The sequence below is a fragment of the Schistocerca nitens genome, chromosome 3 (assembly GCF_023898315.1).
Source record: "Schistocerca nitens isolate TAMUIC-IGC-003100 chromosome 3, iqSchNite1.1, whole genome shotgun sequence".
NCBI lineage: Eukaryota > Metazoa > Arthropoda > Insecta > Orthoptera > Acrididae > Schistocerca > Schistocerca nitens.
Genome location: NC_064616.1, coordinates 993,586,621 through 993,610,109, shown reverse-complemented (window position 1 = coordinate 993,610,109; position 23,489 = coordinate 993,586,621). Strand labels below are relative to the sequence as shown.

Here is a 23,489-nt window from a genome sequence, read left to right as displayed (position 1 = left end):
GTCATTCCCTGGTCTTTCCATTCACTTTAGTAAAGCATTCCTTTGGATCCATTCATTCATGAACGACCCAGCTCTAATTCTAATCATGTTGTTTATGGCAAGCTCTATAACTACACATGGCAATCAAGATTACATATGAAGAGTTAGTTTACAGATAGGAGACTTAGAGTTGCAAGATCTTGTAATTTTTTCCTAACTTTTGCAGGTGCTAATGATTTCTATTTTTCTGAATCTGGTTTTTTTCAGCTTACATTGTGGCAGAACTGGGGAAATCTTTTATGATGGACAGCGTGTTTCTGTTCCATAATGAGCTTTACAGCTATTTCATAGCTTGACCAAACTACTCTTTATTTTAAAAAGAGCACGAGTTCAGTGTGCACAACTACTTAACACAAGTGTCATTGGAGTCTCATGTTGCCAGCAGCAACTGGAATATAACTACTAGTTACAAAATAAAATCTGATAAGATGAAAATCTTGATCAATGAATCATTTAATTATCAGAGAGGTGACCCATGCTCAATAACAATCCAATCATTTTAAGAGAGATCAGGGTTACATACTTAGAGATGGAATGGCACTTGGGTACTGAAAAAAAAATAAAGCTAATAGATGGTTACAAAAACTAGTACATGGCAATTTCGAAAGACAACTTGTTCTTCATGACATCAACTGGTCGCACAACAGGTTGGGTCTGCTGTGTAGTTCTCACATTACCTTTCTTAAGCACTGCACATTTCCTCCCAAGTACTGAAAATTCTAGGATACACTTCTTTTTTCACATAAGGACATCATGTCAATCTCAGCAGTTAGTAGTTTTAACTTTGTTGATGAGGGCGCTATGGTAAGCTTAAGACTTATATTCAAGTGGATTTTGAAAACCGAGATTTTATTCCACTTTAAACAAGATTTGTCACTGGAAAGTTAAAAACCTTCTGCCCACCATGATACCTTTAATATTGTTAATGTCTGTAGTGGTTGCTCTTCAGGATTGCTGTGTAAAGCCTACGGCAACACAATTCAATAACGTCTCCATACACAGTAGTAATCTTGTTTAAGCTAGGTGTGTTGTGCTTAAAGCTTTGGAGTTCATTGGTCTGTTTCATTGCTGGTGTTTCTGCCAAATATTCTCTGTTGTTGTTGTGGTCTTCAGTTCAGAAACTGCTTAGATGCAGCTCTCCATGCTATTCTATCTCGTGCAACCTTCTTCATCTCCGAGTAACTACTGAAACCTGCGTCCTTCTGAATCTGTTTAGTGTATTCATGCCTTGGTCTCCCTCTGCGATTTTTACCCCCTGTGCTTCCCTCCAATACTAAATTAACAATCCCTTGATGCCTCAGAACATGTCCTACCAACCAATCCCTTCTTCTAGTCAAGTTGTGCCACAAATTACTCTTCTCCCCAATTCTATTCATTAGTTAGGTTATTTGGTTGGTTGGTTGGTTTTTGGGGAAGGAGACCAGACAGCGTGGTCATCGGTCTCATCGGATTAGGGAAGGATGGGGAAGGAAGTCAGCCGTGCCCTTTCAGAGGGACCATCCCGGCATTTGCCTGGAGTGATTTAGGGAAATCACGGAAAACCTAAATCAGGATGGCCGGACGCGGGATTGAACCGTCGTCCTCCCGAATGCGAGTCCAGTGTCGTACCACTGCGCCACCTCGCTCGGTAGTTAGGTTATTTACCCATGTAATCTTCAGCATTCTTCTGTAGCACCACATCTCAAAAGCTTGTACTCTCTTTTTGTCTAAACTATTTATCGTCCATGTTTCACTCCCATACATGGCTACACTCCATACAAATACTTTCAGAAACGACTTCCTGACACTTAAATCTATACTCGATGTTAACAAATTTCTGTTCTTCAGAAACACTTTCCTTGCCATTGCCAGTCTACATTTTATATCCTCTCTACTCTGACCATTATCAGTTATTTTGCTCCCCAAATAGCAAAACTCATACACTACTTTAAGTACCTCATTTCCTAATCTAATTCCCTCACCATCACCTGATTTAATTCGACTGCATTCCATTATCCTCATTTTGCTTTTGCTAATGTTCACTTTATATACTCCTTTCAAGACACTGTCCATTCCGTTCAACTGCTCTTCCAGATCCTTTGCTGTCTCTGACAGAATTACAATGTCGTCGGCACACCTCAAAGATTTTATTTCTTCGATTTTATTTCTTCACCATGGATTTTGATTCCTACTCTGAATTTTTCTTTTGTTTCCTTTACTGCTTGCTCACTGTACAGGTTGAATAACATTGGAGATAGACTACAACACTGTCTCACTCCCTTCTCAACCACTGCTTCCCTTTTGTGCCCCTCGAATCTTATACCTTCCATCTGGTTTCTTTACAAATTGTAAATAGCCTTCCGCTCCCTGTATTTTACCCCTGCCACCTTCAAAATTTGAAAGAGAGTATTCCAGTCAACATTGCCAAAAGCTTTCTCTGAGTCTACAAATGCTAGAAACATAGGTCTGCCTTTCCTTAATCTATCTCCTAAGATAAGTTGTAGGGTCACTATTGCCTCACATGTTCCAACATTTCTATGGAATCCAAACTGATCTTCCCCAAGGTCGGCTTCTACTAGTTTTTCCATTCGTCTGTAAAGAATACGTGTTAGTATTTTGCTGCCGTGACTTATTAAACTGACAGTTCAGTAATTTTCACACCTGCCAACACCTACTTTCTTTGGGATCGGAATTATTATATTGTTCTTGAAGTATGAAGGTATTTCGCCTGTCTCTTACATCTTGCTCGCCAGATGGTAGAGTTTTACCAGGGCTGGCTCTCCCAAGGCTATCAGTAGCTATAATGGAATGTTGTATTCACCCTGAGCCTTGTTTCGATTTAGGTCTTTCAGTGCTCTGTCAAACTCTTAATGCAGTATCATATCCCCCATTTCATCTTCATCTATGTCCTCTTCCATTTCCATAATATTGTCCTCAAGTACATTGTCCTTGTATAGATCCTCTATATACTCCTTCCACCTTTCTGCTTTCCCTTCTTTGCTTAGAAATGGTCTTCCATCTGATATCTTCATATTCATAAAAGTTGTTCTCTTTTCTTCAGTGTCGTTTTACCTACTTGATCCTCTGCTGTCTTCAATATTTCATCTCTCAAACCTATCCAGTCTTCTTCTACTGTATTCCTTTCCCCCATTGTTGTCAATTGTTCCCTAATGCTCTCTCTAAAACTCTCTGCAACCTATGGTTCTTTCAGTTTATCCAGGTCCCATCTTGTTAAATTCCCACCTTTTTGCTGTTTCTTGAGTTTTAATCTACAGTTCATAACCAATAGATTGTGGTCAGAGTCCACATCTGCCCCTGGAAATGTCTTACAGTTTAAAACCTCGTTCCTAAATATCTGTCTTACCATTATATAATCTATCTGAAACCTTCCAGAGTCTCCACACTTCTTCCACGTATACAGTCTCCTTTAATGATTCTTGAACCAAGTGTTAGTTATGATTAAGTTATGCTCTGTGCAAAATTCTACCAGGCAGCTTCCTCTTTCATTCCTTACCCCCATTCCATATCCACCAACTACTTTTCCTTCTCTCCCTTTTCCTACTGTCGAATTCCAGTGCCCCACGACTATTACATTTTTGTCTCCCTTCACTATCCAAATAATTTCTTTTATCTCGTCATACATTTCTTCAACCTCTTTGTCACCTGTGGAGCTAGTTGGCATATAAACTTGTACTAGTGGGGTAGATGTGGTTTTCATGTCTATCTTTGCTATATTCTCTAGAAGGGTAATTAAAGATTAACGGAATCAAGCCATTTCCAATCATACAACACTAACACCTTCTCAGAAGTATCTCACCACTCACCTGTCTCCCCTGTGCTCTCTTTCTTGAAGTGGAGGGAGTGTTACAATTGGTCATCAGCACATGACTACCATATATTTTTAACTGTACAGATTATTCATTTTGGTCTTACAAATGGTTTTCCGACAGGATCACGTGCCCAGGCGGAGATAAAGGCCACTGTACGTGAACAGGTATTCCTCGAGGTCTCGATTAAGTAGTACGAATCTTAAGGGTTTCCTCAATTTCTATGTAGATGTCTTGCTGGCTGGTGACATCCTGAACAGTCCACAAAAGGAGAACTAAAATACCTTTTACCGCCAGTGAAGTTTTGAGCAATGAATTTCACAATGTCCCACGGATTCGGGGAAGAATGTACGAATACGAGATAACAAACTGTGTCTTATGAGATAGCAAACCGTGTCTTTCAAAGACAAGCAATATCATGAAAAAATTAAAAACAGGGACAAACATTAAACACTGTTAAGAAAGCCAAGATAGATTTAGTAAAATGCCACAAATGGTGATGTATTAAGGAAGATTAATAATATCAGAATACCTACTAAATAGAGAGAAAGGATAAAAAATAAGGACTCAAGTCGTGAGTGATTGTTGACAGCATACAAATGAAGTGTGATGGCTATATTACTGGACAAAGTGCTTTTTGCAAGAGACACAATATATAATAATAAACCACTACAGTGATTTCACCTACATATATTCTGAAAAATTATAAAGACTCATGCTCACATGGACTCTTACCAACAACTGTACTTCCTGCAAACCATTTGCAGCTGGAAGAAGAAAAGGAGGAAGTAACAGTGGTACACAAGTACCCTCAGCCAGATGTAAATGTAGAAGTTTGTGCAATTATCAAATTATTAAGGTACCATTTTTTGTGTCTAACTTTGCCTCACGATTTCCGTGTGTGTGTGTGTGTGTGTGTGTGTGTGTGTGTGTGTGTGTGTGTGTGTGTGTGTGTCGCTTACTGGCCCTAAACATCAAGGTTATAGGTGCCCTTAAACACATTAAAAGAAATGAATGTGAATAAAATGACTAAAATCATTGCCACACAGTGAGGAGGAAACCTATAAAATGTCACTCATTTACTCACTCCCACCTCACTCGCATTGATCCACACAGTCACAGTATTTCGCAGGCCTTAATAAAATGGAGAAGGGTGAAAGGTGCTATTCCAGGGATTAACACAGTAGTAAAACCACAGAAGAGCTAAAAGAAAGGCACAGAGAAATGTGACTGGCTGCCCACAAACAAAAAACATAGGTGAACCTGCCATCCTCTTAACATATTATTAATATCATCCTAAAGTTTTTGGAAACAAGTTGTGCACATCACAAAACCTTAAAACTCTAACCCAATTCATTTCAATGTCACTTAAAAAGAGGGCAAATCTGCCACTGCCATCTGGTCCGAAAATAAAACACGATCTAGTAAAATGTCGCATACAGTTATCTGTAGGCCACGAGCACCACACATTGGAGGATCCTCCCGCCAGAGCAAAAAGCCATTTGTCTGACTGTGACCTACGTAAAGACGAGTGACGAGGATCTCATCCCGTTGTCTCTGAGGCTGAAAGGAGGTACATCACGATTGCACAGTGAGCTTTACTAGACGCAGCTTATTTTTAATCACTTCCAGCTGCTCATCTTCCCATTGACTCACGGCTCCGTATCTGAACAGAAAGATGACAGCATGCAGGGGGATGGCACAGTGAAATAACTGAGGATCGCTACATGCCTCCTTAGCCGCTACATCCACCCGTTATTCCCCGCAATACCCGCGTGCCTTGGTACCCGGCAGAAAGACACCTCCTTCCCCAGCCATTGCAGCTGGAGGAAGGCATCACTGATATTCTGGATTACTTTATCTGTTGGGTACTTAGATAATTGAAACAGACAAGGAATTTAGCATTCTAAGCACACCTCACCTGCTCCAGTGCCCGTAAGATTGCATACAGTTCTGCGTAGAAGACAATAAAGTCTTGAGGCAGTCAGAGCTTGAGGACACAATAGGGAAAACAACAGAGCAACCAATGGAGTCCCCTTGTTTTGACTCATTCATAAAGACAGCTGTACAGTTGGGGTGCTCAGTTAAAATGGCAGAAAATAAAGTATTACAAACATATGCAAGAGTGCAATCTCTCCTGTACTGCGCTAAATCTAAAATTACCCTGGGTCTGTGCAATAACCGTATCAGCAGGTGGTTAAAACCCTGAATTTCGGGTCGAACGTGTTCCACCCAAGTGACTCCAGCACACATTGCATTTGGGTCCCAAACAGCGTTGCTGCTCATTCACGATTGAAGAAAATGCATTCCAAAGGCAGATGAGAAACTGTATGGTATGCAGGTGAATTCAGAGCTGTGAGGAACTTATGTGCCCGACTCACCATGAGGAGCTGTCTCCGGATAGTGAGTGGCAGTACCCCAGCCTCAGCACAGAACTGGAAATGGGGCTCGTCCTACACGCACCCGAGACCAGCCTAATCCCCTCATGGTGGATAGTGTTGATGATCTTCAGGTAAGAAAGACTCACTGAGACGTACACTGTACACCCATAGTCTAGACGTGAACACGTGAAAGCCCTATAAAACTGGAGCAGATGCACTCTGTCTGTTCCCCAAGAGCTGTGGCTCAGGCACTTTATGATATTCAGTGTCTTCAGGTTTCTGGTTTTCAGGCCTCTCACGTGTGGCAACCATGACAATTTGGAGTCAAAAATGAGGTCCAGAAACCTCACCAAGCCTTTAAAATGTAGAACGGTACCCCTCGTATGCAAGTCGTCAGGTAAATTAAGAATTGATTAAAATGAACACACACGTTTATCTGCAGGAAAGTGAAAACCTGTCTTTGCAGCCCACTCCTCTAAGCTCTGCACAGCAAGCTGCAACTGACAAGTCACTGCTGCAACACTGGAGGAGGAACAGGAAATAGCAAATCACCTCACATAAGTAGCATTGCACAGGACTCCTTACCATACATGTGATAGTGTTTATGGCTATGTCAAAGAAGAGAACACTTAAAACACTGCTCTGAGGTACACTATTTTCCTGCTCAAAATGTTCCGACAGCATGTAACCAACATGGAACCTAGAAAACCACTTAGATAGGGAAAGACCGTATGAAGATGGGGAGCTAGCCATGAAAGCCCGACAGATGGAGCTGCATGAGACTATTGTGTTTCCAAGTAGTGTTGTATGTCATCTTGATGTCAAATAATATACCAAGACATTGACGTTTACATAGGAAAGTCTGCCGAATAGTCACCGCTAGCAGGGTGAGGTTGTCAACAGTTGACTGAAATCTCCAGAATCCAGACAGAGTGGTTAAGGAGTTGCCTGGTCTCTAACAACCAGACCAGACGATGGTTAACCATTTGCTCTACGGTCTTTCCTACACAGTTTGTTAAGGTGACACTCCAGTAACTACTGGGGCACACATGTGGTCCTTTCCTAGTTTGAGGAGAGACATTGCCTCTCTCCATGAGTTGGGAAACTGGCCTGATGCCATATCAAATTAAAACATTCAAGGAGAATTTCCTTGGATGCTGCTGGCAAATGTCGAAGCATACAGTACCAGATTTGGTTGTGACTAGGTGTCCTCACAATTTCCCTTAGCTCCCACTTAATGCGGAGAAATTGATGACTATCAGTATTAATTAATTATTTTTTGTATGTAAAGGAGTTACCAACAATAGCAGAACAAATAATTGCCTTTATCCATGACTCATCTAATTTTTGAATTCTCTTACAGAGAATTTCAGTTTTGAAAGAAAGTTAGCCTGCGAGAAATTTCTTCTCTTTAAGAGCCACACTTCACATGATTCATTTCTTCTTCTGAATGTTTTCTTGTTTGCTAAAATACATAACATGGCTAAATGTCTGCTTGTGTCTGAGTATGTGCGGATGGATATGTGTGTGTGTGCGCGAGTGTATACCTGTCCTTTTTCCCCCCTAAGGTAAGTCTTTCCGCTCCCGGGATTGGAATGACTCCTTACCCTCTCCCTTAAAACCCACATCCTTTCGTCTTTCCCTCTCCTTCCCTCTTTCCTGACGAAGCAACCATTGGTTGCGAAAGCTAGAATTTTGTGGGTATGAATGTGTTTGTTTGTGTTTCTATCGACCTGCCAGCGCTTTCTAAAAAGGAACTGCATTCCGAAAGCTAGCAAGGCTCTGTGCCTTTTGTTTGTAAGTCAATAAATGTTTCACGCCTCACCACAAAATATAACTCACCTTGAAGATTGAGAGATTATTTAATACTTTCTGCTTTCCTTATGATGCAGGCAAATAATGCATCGCAATTTTTTGTGACAACTATACGTCACTGAGCGATCGAACCAGTTGGAGGGCGGGGAGGGGGGCACCCTTAGCTTTCTAGCGGTAGTTCGGTACTCACTCAATTGTCTCCATGCTCTTAGAGCGTTAGGATGGCTTGTTGTGTGAACCTCTATGTAGTGGTTCATCGAACTTAGGATGAAGAAATCTTCAGTGAACACTAAAGGTTTGCATGAAGCCCAACGAGATACCACTTAAAACTATTCAAATGCTTAAGGAAGCCTTCATGAATGATTGCCCTTCCAGATCGCATTCAAAACAGGTGGCATTAGATGTTTAGAGAAGGTCGAGAGGAGGTCGCCCGCACAGGATACCTGACAATATGGTGAACAGATGACCACGTGACTTGTGCATGTCAGTTACTGAATTCAGTCCACTGAACGAGTGTTTTCTTTGTGTCAAAAATATTGGACTTGCTCAGTTTTACAAGGTAGTGCTCCAGACACAATCACAGAGTCACCTGTGTCCAGAAGGAGCTCTGCGCATCGCAGTAACTGTACCATGACAATGCACTGGCTCACACCACCTATGCTGTCACGGCCTAACTGACGCATATCAATGTGACAATGGTGTCACAGCTGCTCTACAGTCTCCACCTGACCCTCGCAGCCATTGTTTTTTCTTTTTGTTTCCTTGACTGAAATGGGATCTCAAAGGAAAGCACCTTGAGTCAGTGGACAGTGCACAAGCTACTTCGATGGCTTCTCTGAAGACCATCCCAATTGAGGAATTCCAGAAAGCTTAGGATGCATGGAAATCATGCTGGCAAAAATGTACTGATGTAGAAGGGTCATATTTTGAAGAATTTTAAGCTGCTGGAACTATCCAAGCAATTAAAAAAAAGATTGTGATGCATTAATTTCTGGACAAATCCTGTGTCTTCTCATACAAAATTTATTTTGATCCCTTCTATCACTGTAATTTTTTCTAAGCTGATTTTGCATAAACTCTTTATTTCTAAGAGACTGCAGAATACAAAACCTGAAATATCAAGTACACATGATGCAGAACATAATTTTTGTAGATAAAATACATCTGAAAATTAAAACAGAGTATATCTGAAGCTACATAATGGGTACATTTTTACATCCTGAAAATATGCACAGGAAAATTAAGAGAATTATAAACATGATCTTTTTTTGGAATTCAGTATGATGGTGAACTAAATTAAGTTTAAAGATGTGTTATAATAATCTATAGCTTTTTTATAAAAAATATAAGCAAACCTTAAAAAACGTACCTAGATCACTCACAAATGGTAGATGACTATATCCCAAATAACGTCGAACTGGAACCGGACTGGTGTAACCAGTGATGTACGGATGTCCCTCAACGGTCACAGCTAAAAAAACACAACACACTTTTTAACAGCTTAATGCAAACACTGGTATTATTTGAGTATGTAGCTGTTAATAGTGGTACTTTTACTTAATTTACTTGTATTATTATATTTTTTTGTCTCACAGAACTTGTATAAAATCAAATATGAAATGTAAATAACTATAAGACGTTATATCTAACTTCATCAAGTGGATAGTCATGGAGAAATAAACAAGCACATAAGAAAGGATGGTAGAAGAAACATTGAAGAGGAGATTAGCAAGGATGCAAGGATCATCCTGGTCTGGTGTATGCAGAATTGTGTGGCTGAAGCAGCTGGCCACTACGTGGGAAGGCAGCAGGCCGTGCAGGGAATTGGAAAGAGTTAGGCTGAGAAAATATTAACAGAGGAAGATTCAGGATATAGAGAAAGAGAAGATAGAGCAGAAAAGTACTAGGGGGAATGTGAGGATCACATGCAGGCAAGATGATGGAATGTGGTGGGAAGAGAAAAGCGAATAGAGACGGTGATGAGCAGGGGTATCAGAGACTGAGATCGGGGTGTTGTGAAAGGAATGAAGATTAGAATTTAACATCCTATCAAAAATAAGGTAATTAGAAACAGAGTATTTGTTCAGATAGGATAAATATGGAAATAGACTGCTCATGCATTTCACACAGTAACTATAATGGCATTCTCTTGGTGGAGGACAAGGAGGGGGGGCTGGAATAACAATATTTTGTGCAATTCATAAAATCTGGTGTTGGAGGGGGAGGGGGATTCAGTAGTCAACCACATTATGCTGAAGAGGGTGCTACAGAACTGGGTGGTATAGTTCACTACCAACCACAGCTTGTGGAGTTGGATAGTTAGTTTGCTGCCATACCCTCATAGAATGCTTTGGAGTAATTACAGCAAAAGTTGATGGATTAATGACACGGGTGCTTTCACAGGTGGCCCTGCCACAGATGGGTTAAAAACTGCTAGTGAAAAGGTTGAAATAGGAAATCTTTGGCAAATCTAGACTTACGTTTTGCACTTGGGCCTTTCACAGGAGTCTGTCCCATGGAGCAAAACCCGAGACAGACATGTATCATTGTTTTCAACACAAAGCTAACACTAAATCATGTGTCACTTACTTTGTATTCTTATCCAACCATGATCAACCCTGGGCTATTCCACCATTTCCTACCTGATCACCACTAGATAACCTCCCAAAAATTCCTCTCCTTCAACCGCACCTCAACTTTCTTCCTAGATCATTCCTAATGAATCCAACATCACAGCAACAGAAAGAACCATGATCCCCCACTTCAAGACAGACCTTGACTTGATCCTTGCTGTGGACAAAGGCTCTACAACTATCTACATAAATTCAAGTAATAGAAGTGATAGAAGGTCTCAGCTGGTTGTTGTACACATACTCATACAAGGACTGAGGCAATACATTCTCAGCCTAGCAGTGAAAGACATTTAGTAAAAAATGCATTTTATTTTACAACATAGTTGGTTTTTGATTAATCCAGTCTAGCATTTCCAATGAGTAGTTACCATCCCTTAAGCTCAGCTCTCTAAATTCTGCAAAATAACCTTCTATGGCTGTCATAACTTCTTCATTGAGCACAAAAAGTTTTTCAGGCAGATGCAGAAGTTTGTTGAAGTTACAGGATGCCAAATCCAGTAAATAGGGTAGATGCATCAGCTATTTGTACTTCAACTCCTTGTGTTTTCTTATTATTAGACACGTGTATTGTCATATAATGAAATATGTTGTTTGCTCTGTCTTGCAAACCCCGGTCAAGATGACTCTTTTAGCAGGTGGTACAGAACATTTAAGTAATATTTATTGGTTTCTGTTGTACCTAATGAAGGTAATCAATAAGAAGAAAAACAAAACAAAGCACATTTATCTGTTTGTAAATGGCCCCTCCGTATCTGGTGCACAAATAGCCACACTAAACAGCTTATCTCCCTCCTTGGGGATGCCACATTGTCAGAGGCACCTTCAGTGCCGGGTGGGAGGGCTTGCGTGGTCTTTGTGGTCTGTTGAAGTCCAGAGCTGTATCGATGGTAGCGCAGCTACTGGCAGGGTCACCCAAGCCAGAGTGGTCTTGATGGAGGGGCCAGACAAAGTATGTCACACAACATAGGGCAGGGACGGCTTACAGGGCGGGGGCCATGAGCTCACTACTATAACAGCTCGATAAAACCAAGGCAGGCATAGCTGCACTACAGGAAATGCAATGGAATGGACACTGAGTGCTTGATATGGGAAGCTGGATATCTCCTACTAGGGTCCAGACAGCAACCGTGAATTTGGTACAGCGTTTGCAGTAAGACAAAAATTCAAACACACAGTGGGTGGATTTACTGCAATAACATCTAGAAACTCAAAAATGAGATTGAAGACCCAATTCGCAAACTATTCTTTGATCAAAGTACATGCACCTAAAGAAACAGCAGATGAGCAGGATAAAGATGAATTCTATGAGCTGCTCAAGAGAGCCTATGACAGATGCCTTGGGCATGATGTTATAATAATTATTGGAGACCTCAATGGATACATTGGAAAGGAAGATCATTACCATCCCGCAATAGGAAAGGATAGCCTCCATAATACACAAATGATAATGGACACAGTAGGTCAGTTTGCACTATCACATAACATAGCGGTTGGTAGCACTATGTTCCCACACAAAAGGATCCATAAAGCTATATGGTGTAGCACTGATCAGCATAGCTGCACCAAAACGATCATGTAATTAATGACGGCAGGCATTTCTCAAACTTACTAGATGTATGTACAGTCATGCTCATAAGTATCTGAACGGCCTGAATTGCACAACAAACAAATAAAAAAAAAAAAAAAAAATTATGTGTGCGTGTGTGTGTGTGTGTGTGTGTGTGTGTGTGTGTGTGTGTGTGTGTGTGTTTGAGAGGAGAGAGATAAATATAAAAAAAGAATGAGAGAGAGAGAGAGAGAGAGAGAGAGAGAGAGAGAGAGAGAGAAATTGAATCATGGTATGTAAAGAAATCTTTCATGAAAATGACACATCCCACATCATTACGAAATGTCAAATTCATGATCTATGGAACAAGAATTAATCTAATCTAATCTAATCATATTGGCGATGTCTGATATACCTCCATTCAGAAGTAACAAAGTGTGCATGCATTTAAAGATCAAGCGCATGATGTGAAGTTCTGTGACGGAGATACAAACCCAACACGTAATCGGATTGTTAACTAAGTAAAATCAAATGTTACGTATCGGTTTTTCTTACCAGCTGCTAGGTGTTTGAATCTAAAATAAGGATACAAATTTTTGTGCCTGAGCGACAATCAAACCACACACCTACTGTCCTTTATCATTGATGAATGTAGCTTAAGTATCAATTGCTTCCTCACCAACAGTAAGATGTGTGCGAGTTTGACCAGAAATAACGACACCTATTGCGATTGTTGGCAACACATGAACAGACATTAAAAATGCACGTTAATTTTCACTAGCAGGCCGGTGTGGACATGATAGGTCTTGAAATGAAATTATGAATATTTTTGTACTGGATCAGGCTTCGGACCCACATACTTACTGTAGGAGGAGACATAGAGAAGAAAAGGGAAAATAAACAAAATGATTGAACTATACTTTCCCAAGAGATTCAGATCCTCGAAAGAGGAGATACGATTTCGAATCACAGTCCAGCACCAAATTTTTCAACGGCTCTAGTTGAATCAAGTACAAGTAAAATAAGAGCCCTGTTTCTTTAAATGGCTATCAGTCAAATAAAATAAAATTTTCTAATGTAAGTAAGTTTACTGGCGACAGTATTTCTGTTTACCATGACTTCCGACTATCTCATTTCCCAATGTCAACCGGCTCTGCTCAGTTGGTAATGAAGGAACGTGATGTTCAATGCGGATTCTGGATTATAACGTCTTTCTCTTGAGGTTACCAGGGGTAAAGTAAATCTGTTTGTGCCTCTTAAAAGTAAATGCCTGAACCCACGCATAGCACCTGTGCTAGTTCGTTCCACCAGACCATTGTGGCCACATTTCCCAGCCCCAGGAGTGTGCTATGACGGGTGATGTGTGCTTAGCTTGCAAAATTAGTCACGGTGGAAAAAATGCGAGTCAATTAAATGTTGAACTAGAAGCAAGCTTCTGACCCGGGGATTATGTTATTCTTGTGTTAGCAGGATGTAAAGACTCTTCTAGGCATCATAGCCTCGATGTGAAGCCATTTTGAAATTTTCACTAATTCAGGAAATTTCTTAGTTCGAGAAAATCCACTGTGAAGTGTGAAGTTATCGGATAATTCTATTATTACTATTATTTTCTTCATACCGCTGCTGGAACACATGTGCATGAAGATCATTTAATGCCTTTTGCTCATTATTGAAGTAGTTGCCCAGGAAAAGGTTCTTTCCCTGTCTACGAAATCCTTTTCATGTTAATACCAAACATCAGCAATTATTCGTAGATTACCTTAAAACTAAAGTAATTGATGAAGGTGTTACTTGATAACAAAAATACGCTGCCTTTCTTCATTTACTTGCGCCTAGAAATTGCTGTGGAATACTGCCAAACCAAAAGCCAAGGGATCTTACTGCCTTCCGACATACGTCGTTGTCAGTTCTTCCATATCATTTGGTCGACTTGACCTGTTTCAAGTTGTGTTTGACAGCAAATGTTTTAGAGAATCAATTGTTTTCCTTTGCAATAAACAGAAAGATTTATATTTTAAACTATCAAAGTTCAAAATTTTCGCAGTATTAGTTCAAATTTAATATTCGCTTCTATAATGTAAGAAAGTATTTCATAGTTGCAAAACCCGCACCTGACTCATTGACCTTACACTTAGTCACTGACCACAAATTCTAACTCAGAGTGACACCAGTTTAAGTAACCTAATGTAGCGAATACTGTTTGCCAGTGCTCTTTCTCACTGGAAAATAGGCAAATCACACATTGGGTTCCACACATACACTGTAACAGTAATTTCTGTGTATATGCAATGCATACGGATTGTAGAATTTAGTGGTGCTCTCTCTTCTACTTTTGTATATAATATGCCCGACCTAAACAGGCCCTTTTTCATTACTGGCCCTGGGCAGTGCAACATCATACTGACAACAGTAATGTGCTTATACTGACAACCTCACTGTTCGTTTTACCTGAGTTTGTAATCATTTAAATAAAACATGACCTTACAGAGGGAGACATTTGGTCCCCCTTTCCCTTCTGTGAAATTTTTCAGTAAGCTTTTTTGCCTTCCAACCAGCAAAATGTGGCACAGTACGACCGGTAAACGATTCACAAACCATGATTTAGTGCCATGAAGACGATTTCTTTAAACACTGTCGTAGCTGAAAGAATTTAGTTCCTTCTTAAATCATCTTATGCAGCAACGTTCACAGATATCTCAAATAGGAAAAGCTCTTTATACAGGTACGAAAGTTGTAAAACAAACTTCCCACAGTTTGTGTCAGGTTGATATTTTCGTCTGATAGCACTGCGTAAGTATTTTGTCTAAGAGATGTCACAAGTAGTGTTCCTGTAGCTGTGGGAATCACTGGTTGAAAATGAGTTTAACAATAACGGGTACAGTACTGCTAAATATTCGAAATGATTATTAACCTAAATTTGAGATCAGCCACAAACTGAGACGTACTTATAATATTGAAGCTAGACTGTGATCCTTGTCTTCCATGAGCGGGCATCGGAAGGCGTTTATACATACGTATTAGATTAGAGATTAGATTAGATTTACTTTCATTCCAATTGATCCGTAGTGAGGAGATCCTCCAGGATGTGGAACATGTCAGAAAAACAACAATACATGACAAATATTTACAACTAAAACAAATAAGCTAATGTACCAGTCCACAGGTCCCAAGTGGAATGATCGTCATTTTTTAATGAACACTATATGAAAGAGTCATTTTACAAACACAGATGCACTGAATTTAAAATTAAAAAGTTTTTTTTATTTATTTATAAGGTAATACACATGTAATACAACTACTGTAATACTTATTTACAATGCATACAATACTGCACTGAAGTATATACACACACAAATCAGTTGGTTTTACTGAGGAATTCATCAATGGAGTAGAAGGAGTTGGCCACCAATAAATCCTTTAGGCTTCTCTTAAACTGAATTTCATTGGTTGTTAAGCTTTTTATGGCTGTTGGCAAGTTATTGAAAATGTGTGTTCCTGAATAATGCACACCTTTTTGTACAAGACTAAGTTTCTTTGAATCCTTGTGAAGATTATTCTTATTTCTAGTATTGATTCCATGAATTGAGCTGTTGGTTTGAAAAAGTGATATATGTTTAATGACAAATTTCATTAAGGAATAAATATATTGGGAAGCAGTAGTTAGTATCCCTAGTTCCCTAAACAGGCTTCTGCAGGATCTTCTTGAGTTCACACCCCATATAACTCTTACCGCACGGTTTTGTACCCGGAAAATTTTAGCTTGGCTTGATGAATTACCCCAAAAAATAATCCCATATGACATTATGGAATGAAAGTAAGTATAGTATGCCAGCTTTTTCATTTTTATATCCCCTATGTCTGACAAAATTCGCATTGCAAATAGAGATTTGTTAAGACGCTTCAGGAGTTCTGTGGTGTGCTCCTCCCAGTTGAATTTGTTATGTAGCTGTAATCCCAAGAACTTAACACTGTCCACTTCTTCTATCTTCTTGTCATCGTATGTTAGACATATACTCGTGGGACACCCCTTACAAGTTCTGAACTGCATGTAGCGTGTTTTTTCAAAGTTTAGTGACAAAGAATTGGCTAGGAACCAGTGATTAATGTCCAGAAACATTTTATTAGCTGATCTTTCTAAGACTACACTTGTTTTGCTATTTACTGCAATGTTTGCATAATCGGCAAACAAAACGAACTTGGCATATGGTAATGTTACTGATGAAAGGTCTTGATATACACAAGATAAAGTAATGGCCCTAAAACAGATCCTTGTGGGACCCCACATGTAATTAGTTCCCAGTTGGATGATGCCCGACACCTTGATACATGTCTCTATCCTAATAACACCCTTTCTTTCCTGCCAGAGATATAAGATTTGAACCGTTTTGCAGCATTTCCTGTTACACTGTTGTTATTGTTGTTGTTGTTGTTGTTGTGGTCTTCAGTTCCGAGACTGGTTTGATGCAGTTCTCCATGCTACTCTATCCTGTGCAAGCTTCATCATCTCCCAGTACCTACTGCAACCTACATCCTTCTGAATCTGCTTAATGTATTCATCTCTTGGTCTTCCTCTACGATTTTTACCCTCCACGCTGCCCTCCAATACTAAATGGGTGATCCCTTGATGCCTCAGAACATGTCCTACCAACCGATCCCTTCTTCTAGTCAAGTTGTGCCACGAACTTCTCTTCTCCCCAATCCTATTCAATACTTCCTCATTAGTTATGTGATCTACCCATCTAACCTTCAGCATTCTTCTGTAGCACCACATTTCGAAAGCTTCTATTCTCTTCTTGTCCAAACTATTTATCGCCCATGTTTCACATCCATACATGGCTACACTCCATACAAATACTTTCAGAAACGACTTCCTGACACTTAGATCTATAGTCTATGTGAACATATTTCTCTTCTTCAGAAACGCTTTCCTTGCCATTGCCAGTCTACATTTTATATCTTCTCTACTTTGACTATCATCAGTTATTTTGTTCCCCAAATAGCAAAACTCCTTTACTACTTTAAGTGTTTCACTTCCTAATCCAATTCCCTCAGCATCAGCCGACTTAATTCGACTACATTCCATTATCCTCGTTTCGCTTTTGTTAATGTTCATCTTATATCCTCCCTTCAAGACACTATCCATTCCGTTCAACTGCTCTTCCAAATCCTTTGCAGTCTCTTACAGAATTACAATGTCATCGGCAAACCTCAAAGTTTCTATTTCTTCTACATGGATTTTAATACCTACTCCGAATTTTTCTTTTGTTTCCTTCACTGCTTGCTCAATATACAGATTGAATAACACCAGGGAGAGGCTACAACCCTGTCTCACTCCCTTCCCAATCACTGCTTCCCTTTCATGTCCCTTGACTCTTATAACTGCCATCTGGTTTCTGTACAAATTGTAAATAGCCTTTCGCTCCCTGTATTTTACCCCTGCCACCTTCAGAATTTGAAAGAGAGTATTCCAGTCAACATTGTCAAAAGCTTCCTGTTACACTATAATATTCTAATTTACTTAAAAGGATATTGTGATTTACACAGTCAAATGCCTTTGACAGATCACAAAATATACCAGTTGCCTGCAATTTTTGTCTAATGAATTAAGCACATTTTCACCGTAAGTGTAGATAGCCTTCTCAATATCAGAACCTTTTAGAAATCCAAACTGTGACTTTGACAGTATGTTATTTGAGACAAGATGGTTATAAAGCCGACTGTACATTACTTTTTCTAAAATTTTTGAGAATGCTGGCAACAGTGAAATTGGACGGAAATTTGATGCTATTTCCTTATCTCCCTTCTTAAACAGTGGCTTAACTTCAGCATATTTCAACCATTCAGAAAATATTCCACTGATAAACGACTGGTTACACAGATAGCTTAATATATTACTTAGCTCAGAATCACATTCTTTAATTACCTTTGTTGATATTTCATCATACCCACTAGATGTTTTTGATTTTATGATTGACAATATTTCTGTTGGGGTAGTGAGGGTAATTCATACTATGGAAGTTACTTGAAATGTCTGGTCTGAGGTATTCCATAGCAGCATCTACCGAACCTGACAACCTCATCTTTTCAGTAACAGTTATAAAATGTTTGTTAAAAAGTTCTGCAACACTATACACATCTGTCACCAATGTATCACTTACTCTTAATGCTATTTGTTCCTCTTCGTGTCTGGTTCTACCGGTCTCCTCCATCACTACATCCCATATTGTCTTTATTTTGTTATCTGATATGACTATCTATCCTTGTAATATATTTGCTTTGACGTCCGTATTACAGTCTTTAATATTTTGCAGTACTTCTTGTAATGTGCTATAGCATCAACATCGAAACTGTTTTGGATTGACAGATACAGTTTTCTTTTTGTTTTACAAGATACCCCTATTCCTTGAGTAATCCATGGCTTCTTTGTAGACTTTGCTCTAACCTTGGTAAGTTTTGGGGGAAAACAGTGTTCGAATAAGGTAAGCACTTTATTAGCAAAAGTGTTATATTTTTCATTCATGCCATAAGCACTGTAAACATCAGTCCGGTGAATGTCTCTGAGGAGTGTCCTAAAATAATCAATTTTTGTCTTATTCATTACCCTCTTGAGCTCATATTTAACAGATTTTATATCCTGTTCAGTATTAACATTTAACAGAAGGAACTGCATGTCATGGTCTGAGACGCCATTGACTATTGGTTTTGTAATATAATTTTGTTCATTGGACTTTTCTATAAAGATATTATCAATGGCTGTTTGTGAGCAATTGGCTACCCTAGTGGGGAACTTTACAGTGGGAATTAAGTCGAATGATAGTGCTACTAACTCAAATAAGTTCTTATTGGGAGAGTCTTTAAGGAAATCTACATTGAAATCACCATCAACCACTATTTCTTTGTTTTTGGTTGTTAAATGGGCCAGTACAGCTTCAAAGTGGTTTACAAACAGATTAAAGTTACCTGCGGGTGCTCGATACACACTTAATATTATGAAGGATTTTTTTGTGAAATTCTACTTCTGTTGCACATGCTTCCATATGCTATTCTAGCAAAATTTATAAATGTCTATGTTCTTAAATTTTAGACAGTTCCTGATGAATGTGGCAACTCCTTCTTTCTCCATTTCTGATCTACAAAAGTGAGATGCTAACCTAAGCCCTGTAACGCTTAAAAGTTCTATACCAGTGGTCACATGATGTTCAGAGAGGCAGATTATGTCAGCTGGGTTTGAAGACTCTAATTCATCTATGCAGATAGTTAATTCATTAATTTTATTTCTCAGTCCTCAAATATTTTGATGCAATAAAGATAGCTGACATTTCACATTAACTGAGTTAAAATATCTGCCGACTGTTGAAAATTCTGTTTATGTTGATGTAATAAGCTGGAATTATGGTTTTTGATTTCTTTCTCAAACTGAAGGTTTGTCTCAGTTCTAACCTCTTTTAAAATTTGCTTTCTTTCTGTCCTCCCTACCCTAAAAAAGGGTCTTTTCTGAACCCTATAACCACTGGTATTTTACCACTCATGACAGTGCCTCCCCCCTTTAACTTTCCTGCTATTTCCCCAGCCAATACTATAAATAGTTCAAACGCTATAGTTAACATTGCTGTCATAAACCGATTTTTTAAAAAATTCTTCTGGGTTTTCGGTGTGCAATATGTGTTGTAGATACAGTCTTAGCAAAAAAAAAGTTGACTCCGAATCGTTCACGTAAGGTGAACAATACAGTCGCACTCCCCTCAGAATTTTATATCCGGCAATATGCTCGATCTGGCAACATTGTAGACTGCAGCACTTCCCGGAGGAAGTCTTGACTGCAGTCCAAGTACATCATTCTTGACTACGACTGTAGTCTTGAGGTAAACGCGAGACTAGCTAATATGATGACTGGTAACCGAAAGCACACATTGACAAAATTTTTATCATCCCTTTCCTCTCCTGGTGCTTAAGCTATGAGTGTAATTGAAGCGAATCTACAATACATTTCGCTTTCTGTCACATTGGTAATAACAGTTTGGTTCAACAATATTTTAGCGAGAGATTTCTTGGCCAACCATCTGCCTCTGAACACCGCATGCGTCTGAGTTCTCTGGGACCCGCTTTCTGCCTACTGGCGGGGGCTGAGGCCCTGCGCTGCCTCGCCTTCTGCCGACAATGTCTGCTCCACTCCTCACTCTCGACGGTGTAAAATGCTTTAATGTTGTTGATTGGTAACCCATAAAATCTGTCTACGATTTGTGTTTAACACTCGATATCAACAGAGGGACAAAACCATTTTTATTTGATAATTATTTTATTACACTAGTATGCAATACATCAATGTGGGACAGAATTAATTTTATTGTTTCTGATCCAGTGGGCTATAATTAAAGTGTCACATCCTGTTCTTTTTCCTTTCACAGGAGATTCTTCAAATAATTTATTTTTGTCATGGATTCATGTGTGTTAGTCAAGGCATAGAGAGTAAATGCAATGAAATGTGTTTCGTTTCTTTCTCTGATTCCCTATGGTAAATGGATGCGAAACATTGTGTCAATACCTTTCAGAATCTGCTCTATAGCTACTCAGGCAAATTGCTTGTTTTGAGGTTCATACATTAATTAATGTAGAAGTGAACGCTGTACAAAAGTGATATTTAAAACATTCAATTGGATTTAAGGCGACAAAATTACCCATATTTGAAGCTACCCAGAGAAAAAGTAAGTTGCTAGAGCCGCTGTTAGCAAATGTCTGCAGAGAATTCCTAATTGCTACTGTGGAAATTTAGCATAGGGGCCCTATAGTAATCAAGAGGTTCATTTCCTTCATACTTATCACCCTGGCATGTGAGTCTTAAGTGAAGAACAATATTGAAATTCGTATCGTCGACATTCGATTTGAATTTCTTCAGAGACGCTTGTATTGTGAAGCAGCTTGGCAGGCAGAAAGCCGAGTTCTATGGCCATTAACACAACTTACTGAGTTGAGTTACCAAGAGGACTTTGTGTGTAAAGGTTTTCTTCCGATTTCGTTACAGAATTTTTTTCTGGAAATTCGCAGCTCCATAAAATAAATCACAAAAAAAGCTCCCACACGCTGGCCACTACCATGGTTGGAACTGACTACTTATTGAGCCGTTTCAACAGGAGACACGGGCGGCACCACGGGACTACGGACACACTGTTGCCAACACGACACTCTCATCATGGTGTTGGTCGCTCAGCCTCATAACGTATCGTGAACGATAATAAAAGTTGTCACTTACGTGAAGAATAGCATTTCTTTAGCCAAAAAATTGAATTTTCTGTCTCAGTGTCTTAGTTTACCTGAGGATTATAAAGCGCGAGTCATTCAAATGGAAAGGGAATATCAAGTGAATTTAGCGAGTCAATTCAGTACCATAGGCGGAAGTGATTGCACTGTGTTGCCAAATGTTTGTGATGATGTTGCTAATTCTCAGCTGTGCTAGGAACAGCTCTGTAGCGGTACGCGAGGAGTATCCCGTGCTCGTGTCATAGGAGGATACGGAGAGGAGGCGCGGGGTTTGGTTAATATGCAGCATTTTCTCCTACCAGTTGTCAAACATTCAGGTGTATAATCTTCCATCACGATTACAGTTTCCCACAAAATATATACGAACAAAGCACCTTGTTACTTTGTAACAAAAGATTATTTCAGTACAAAAAAAAAGTTTTTGGAAATCAACTTTGTCCACCAGTCACGAAAAGTAAGATAACAAACACTTTGCACCTCAAAATCGATTGCATATATGTGCAGTCTTGTGATCATACAAGTAGAATTTCATGAATTGCAAGAGAATGTAGAAAAACGTTGGTGCGAATGGAAGCTATAAGAAACACAGTTAACTAATTATTCTGTGCCACGTAATAATCAATTCATTTGAAAATTCAGAAGAGGAGAAACTAAAAATTATGCCCATTAAGACAGAGACTGAAGTGCAGATGCGGGCACTGTGCAGATCTGTGCTTTTTCATCTTCAGGTCTATACAAATAATGTATACTAACCAGCGTATTCATTACTTTTGTAATCTTTCCCTCTTGTTTAGTCTTCTAATGATGAACTGGATCCACACCCATAAGTCTGATTGTTTCTTTATATCCTTCCATCTACTATCTTTGTGTGTTATTATTCGGTGTTCAGAAAGCAAAATATTATGCCTGCTCCCACGAGGTATTAGAACGAGGTCGCAAGAAGGCTAACGAATCATAATCAAAACACACTGAGATGCCAAATTACCTGTCGTGGTGGTGTTAAGTTGACAGAAATAGTTGGGTATTATTGCCTGCATCACTGGCATCCCATTGTCGTCTTCTCTTACTGAGATTGTCACATTACCCTGAACACAAGATGCCGAGATAAATGCGTATATTCTCCGTGACGAAACATCCCACATTCCATTCATACTGATCCATTCGTTATGTGCATTGGCAGCAATGAGTGATAGGAAAGCTGTTGTGAGGTGACGAATAACAATAACAATGGTAGTCATAACAACTCAGTAATCAAGGATGTTTACTGCATTACAGACAATTGTTAACTTTTAACAAAATAACCAAGAAAGGCTGAGTGTTTAATTGGCACATTGCATTGGTGTTCTTACAACTTTATTACTGAATTCTGTTCTGGTTGTTTGCAGAGAGAAAAGAAAGAACCCTGTAGCCATACATATCGCTAGTACAACGAGATATTACCTATCAACTTCAAAATTTGAACGGAGAACCACTTATCCTAAGGATATACTGGATGTAATCAGATCACTAAGCAACTCCAGAACTGAGGACATACGTGGTTTTTCTAATTTTAACATAAAGAAAATAATAGACACTATATGCATTCCACTGTCTTACTTAATCAATAGGATGTTTACAGAGGGAACATTTCCAGACTGCCTTACACTGACTATTGTATTGCCCATATACAAAAAGGGAGACAGAAATTCACCCCAAAATTACAGACCTATAGCAATAGTACCAATATTATCTAAAATTATTGAAAAATTAATGAAAGACCAATTAAACGATTTTATTGAGTGTCACAACCTTCTCAATAAGGCTCAGTATGGATTCCGAACTGGGCTATCAACAATAAAAGCAGTTCAGGAAGTTGTCTTATCAATATTACAAGGTTTTGAAAATAGGGAACATACCTATACAACTTTAGTTGATTTAACCAAGGCATTTGACACTGTCTCACATAGCATTTTAATTAAGAAACTAGAAAAATATGGAATAACTGAAACAGAACTATTACTGCTGAAATCATAAT

At 39.1% G+C, this 23,489-nt stretch overlaps 1 protein-coding gene across 4 annotated transcripts in view; it reads right to left on the bottom strand.

Moving 5' to 3' along the window:
* LOC126249056 (biotin--protein ligase) overlaps nucleotides 1-23,489 on the bottom strand; it is a 399,528-nt gene that overhangs the window by 252,747 nt on the left and 123,292 nt on the right. For all 4 annotated transcript variants that reach the window (XM_049950694.1, XM_049950692.1, XM_049950691.1 and 1 more), the window contains one exon: nucleotides 9,411-9,512. In XM_049950694.1, the coding sequence (XP_049806651.1) occupies nucleotides 9,411-9,512 (102 nt within the window). The remainder of the gene's footprint in view (nucleotides 1-9,410; nucleotides 9,513-23,489) is intronic.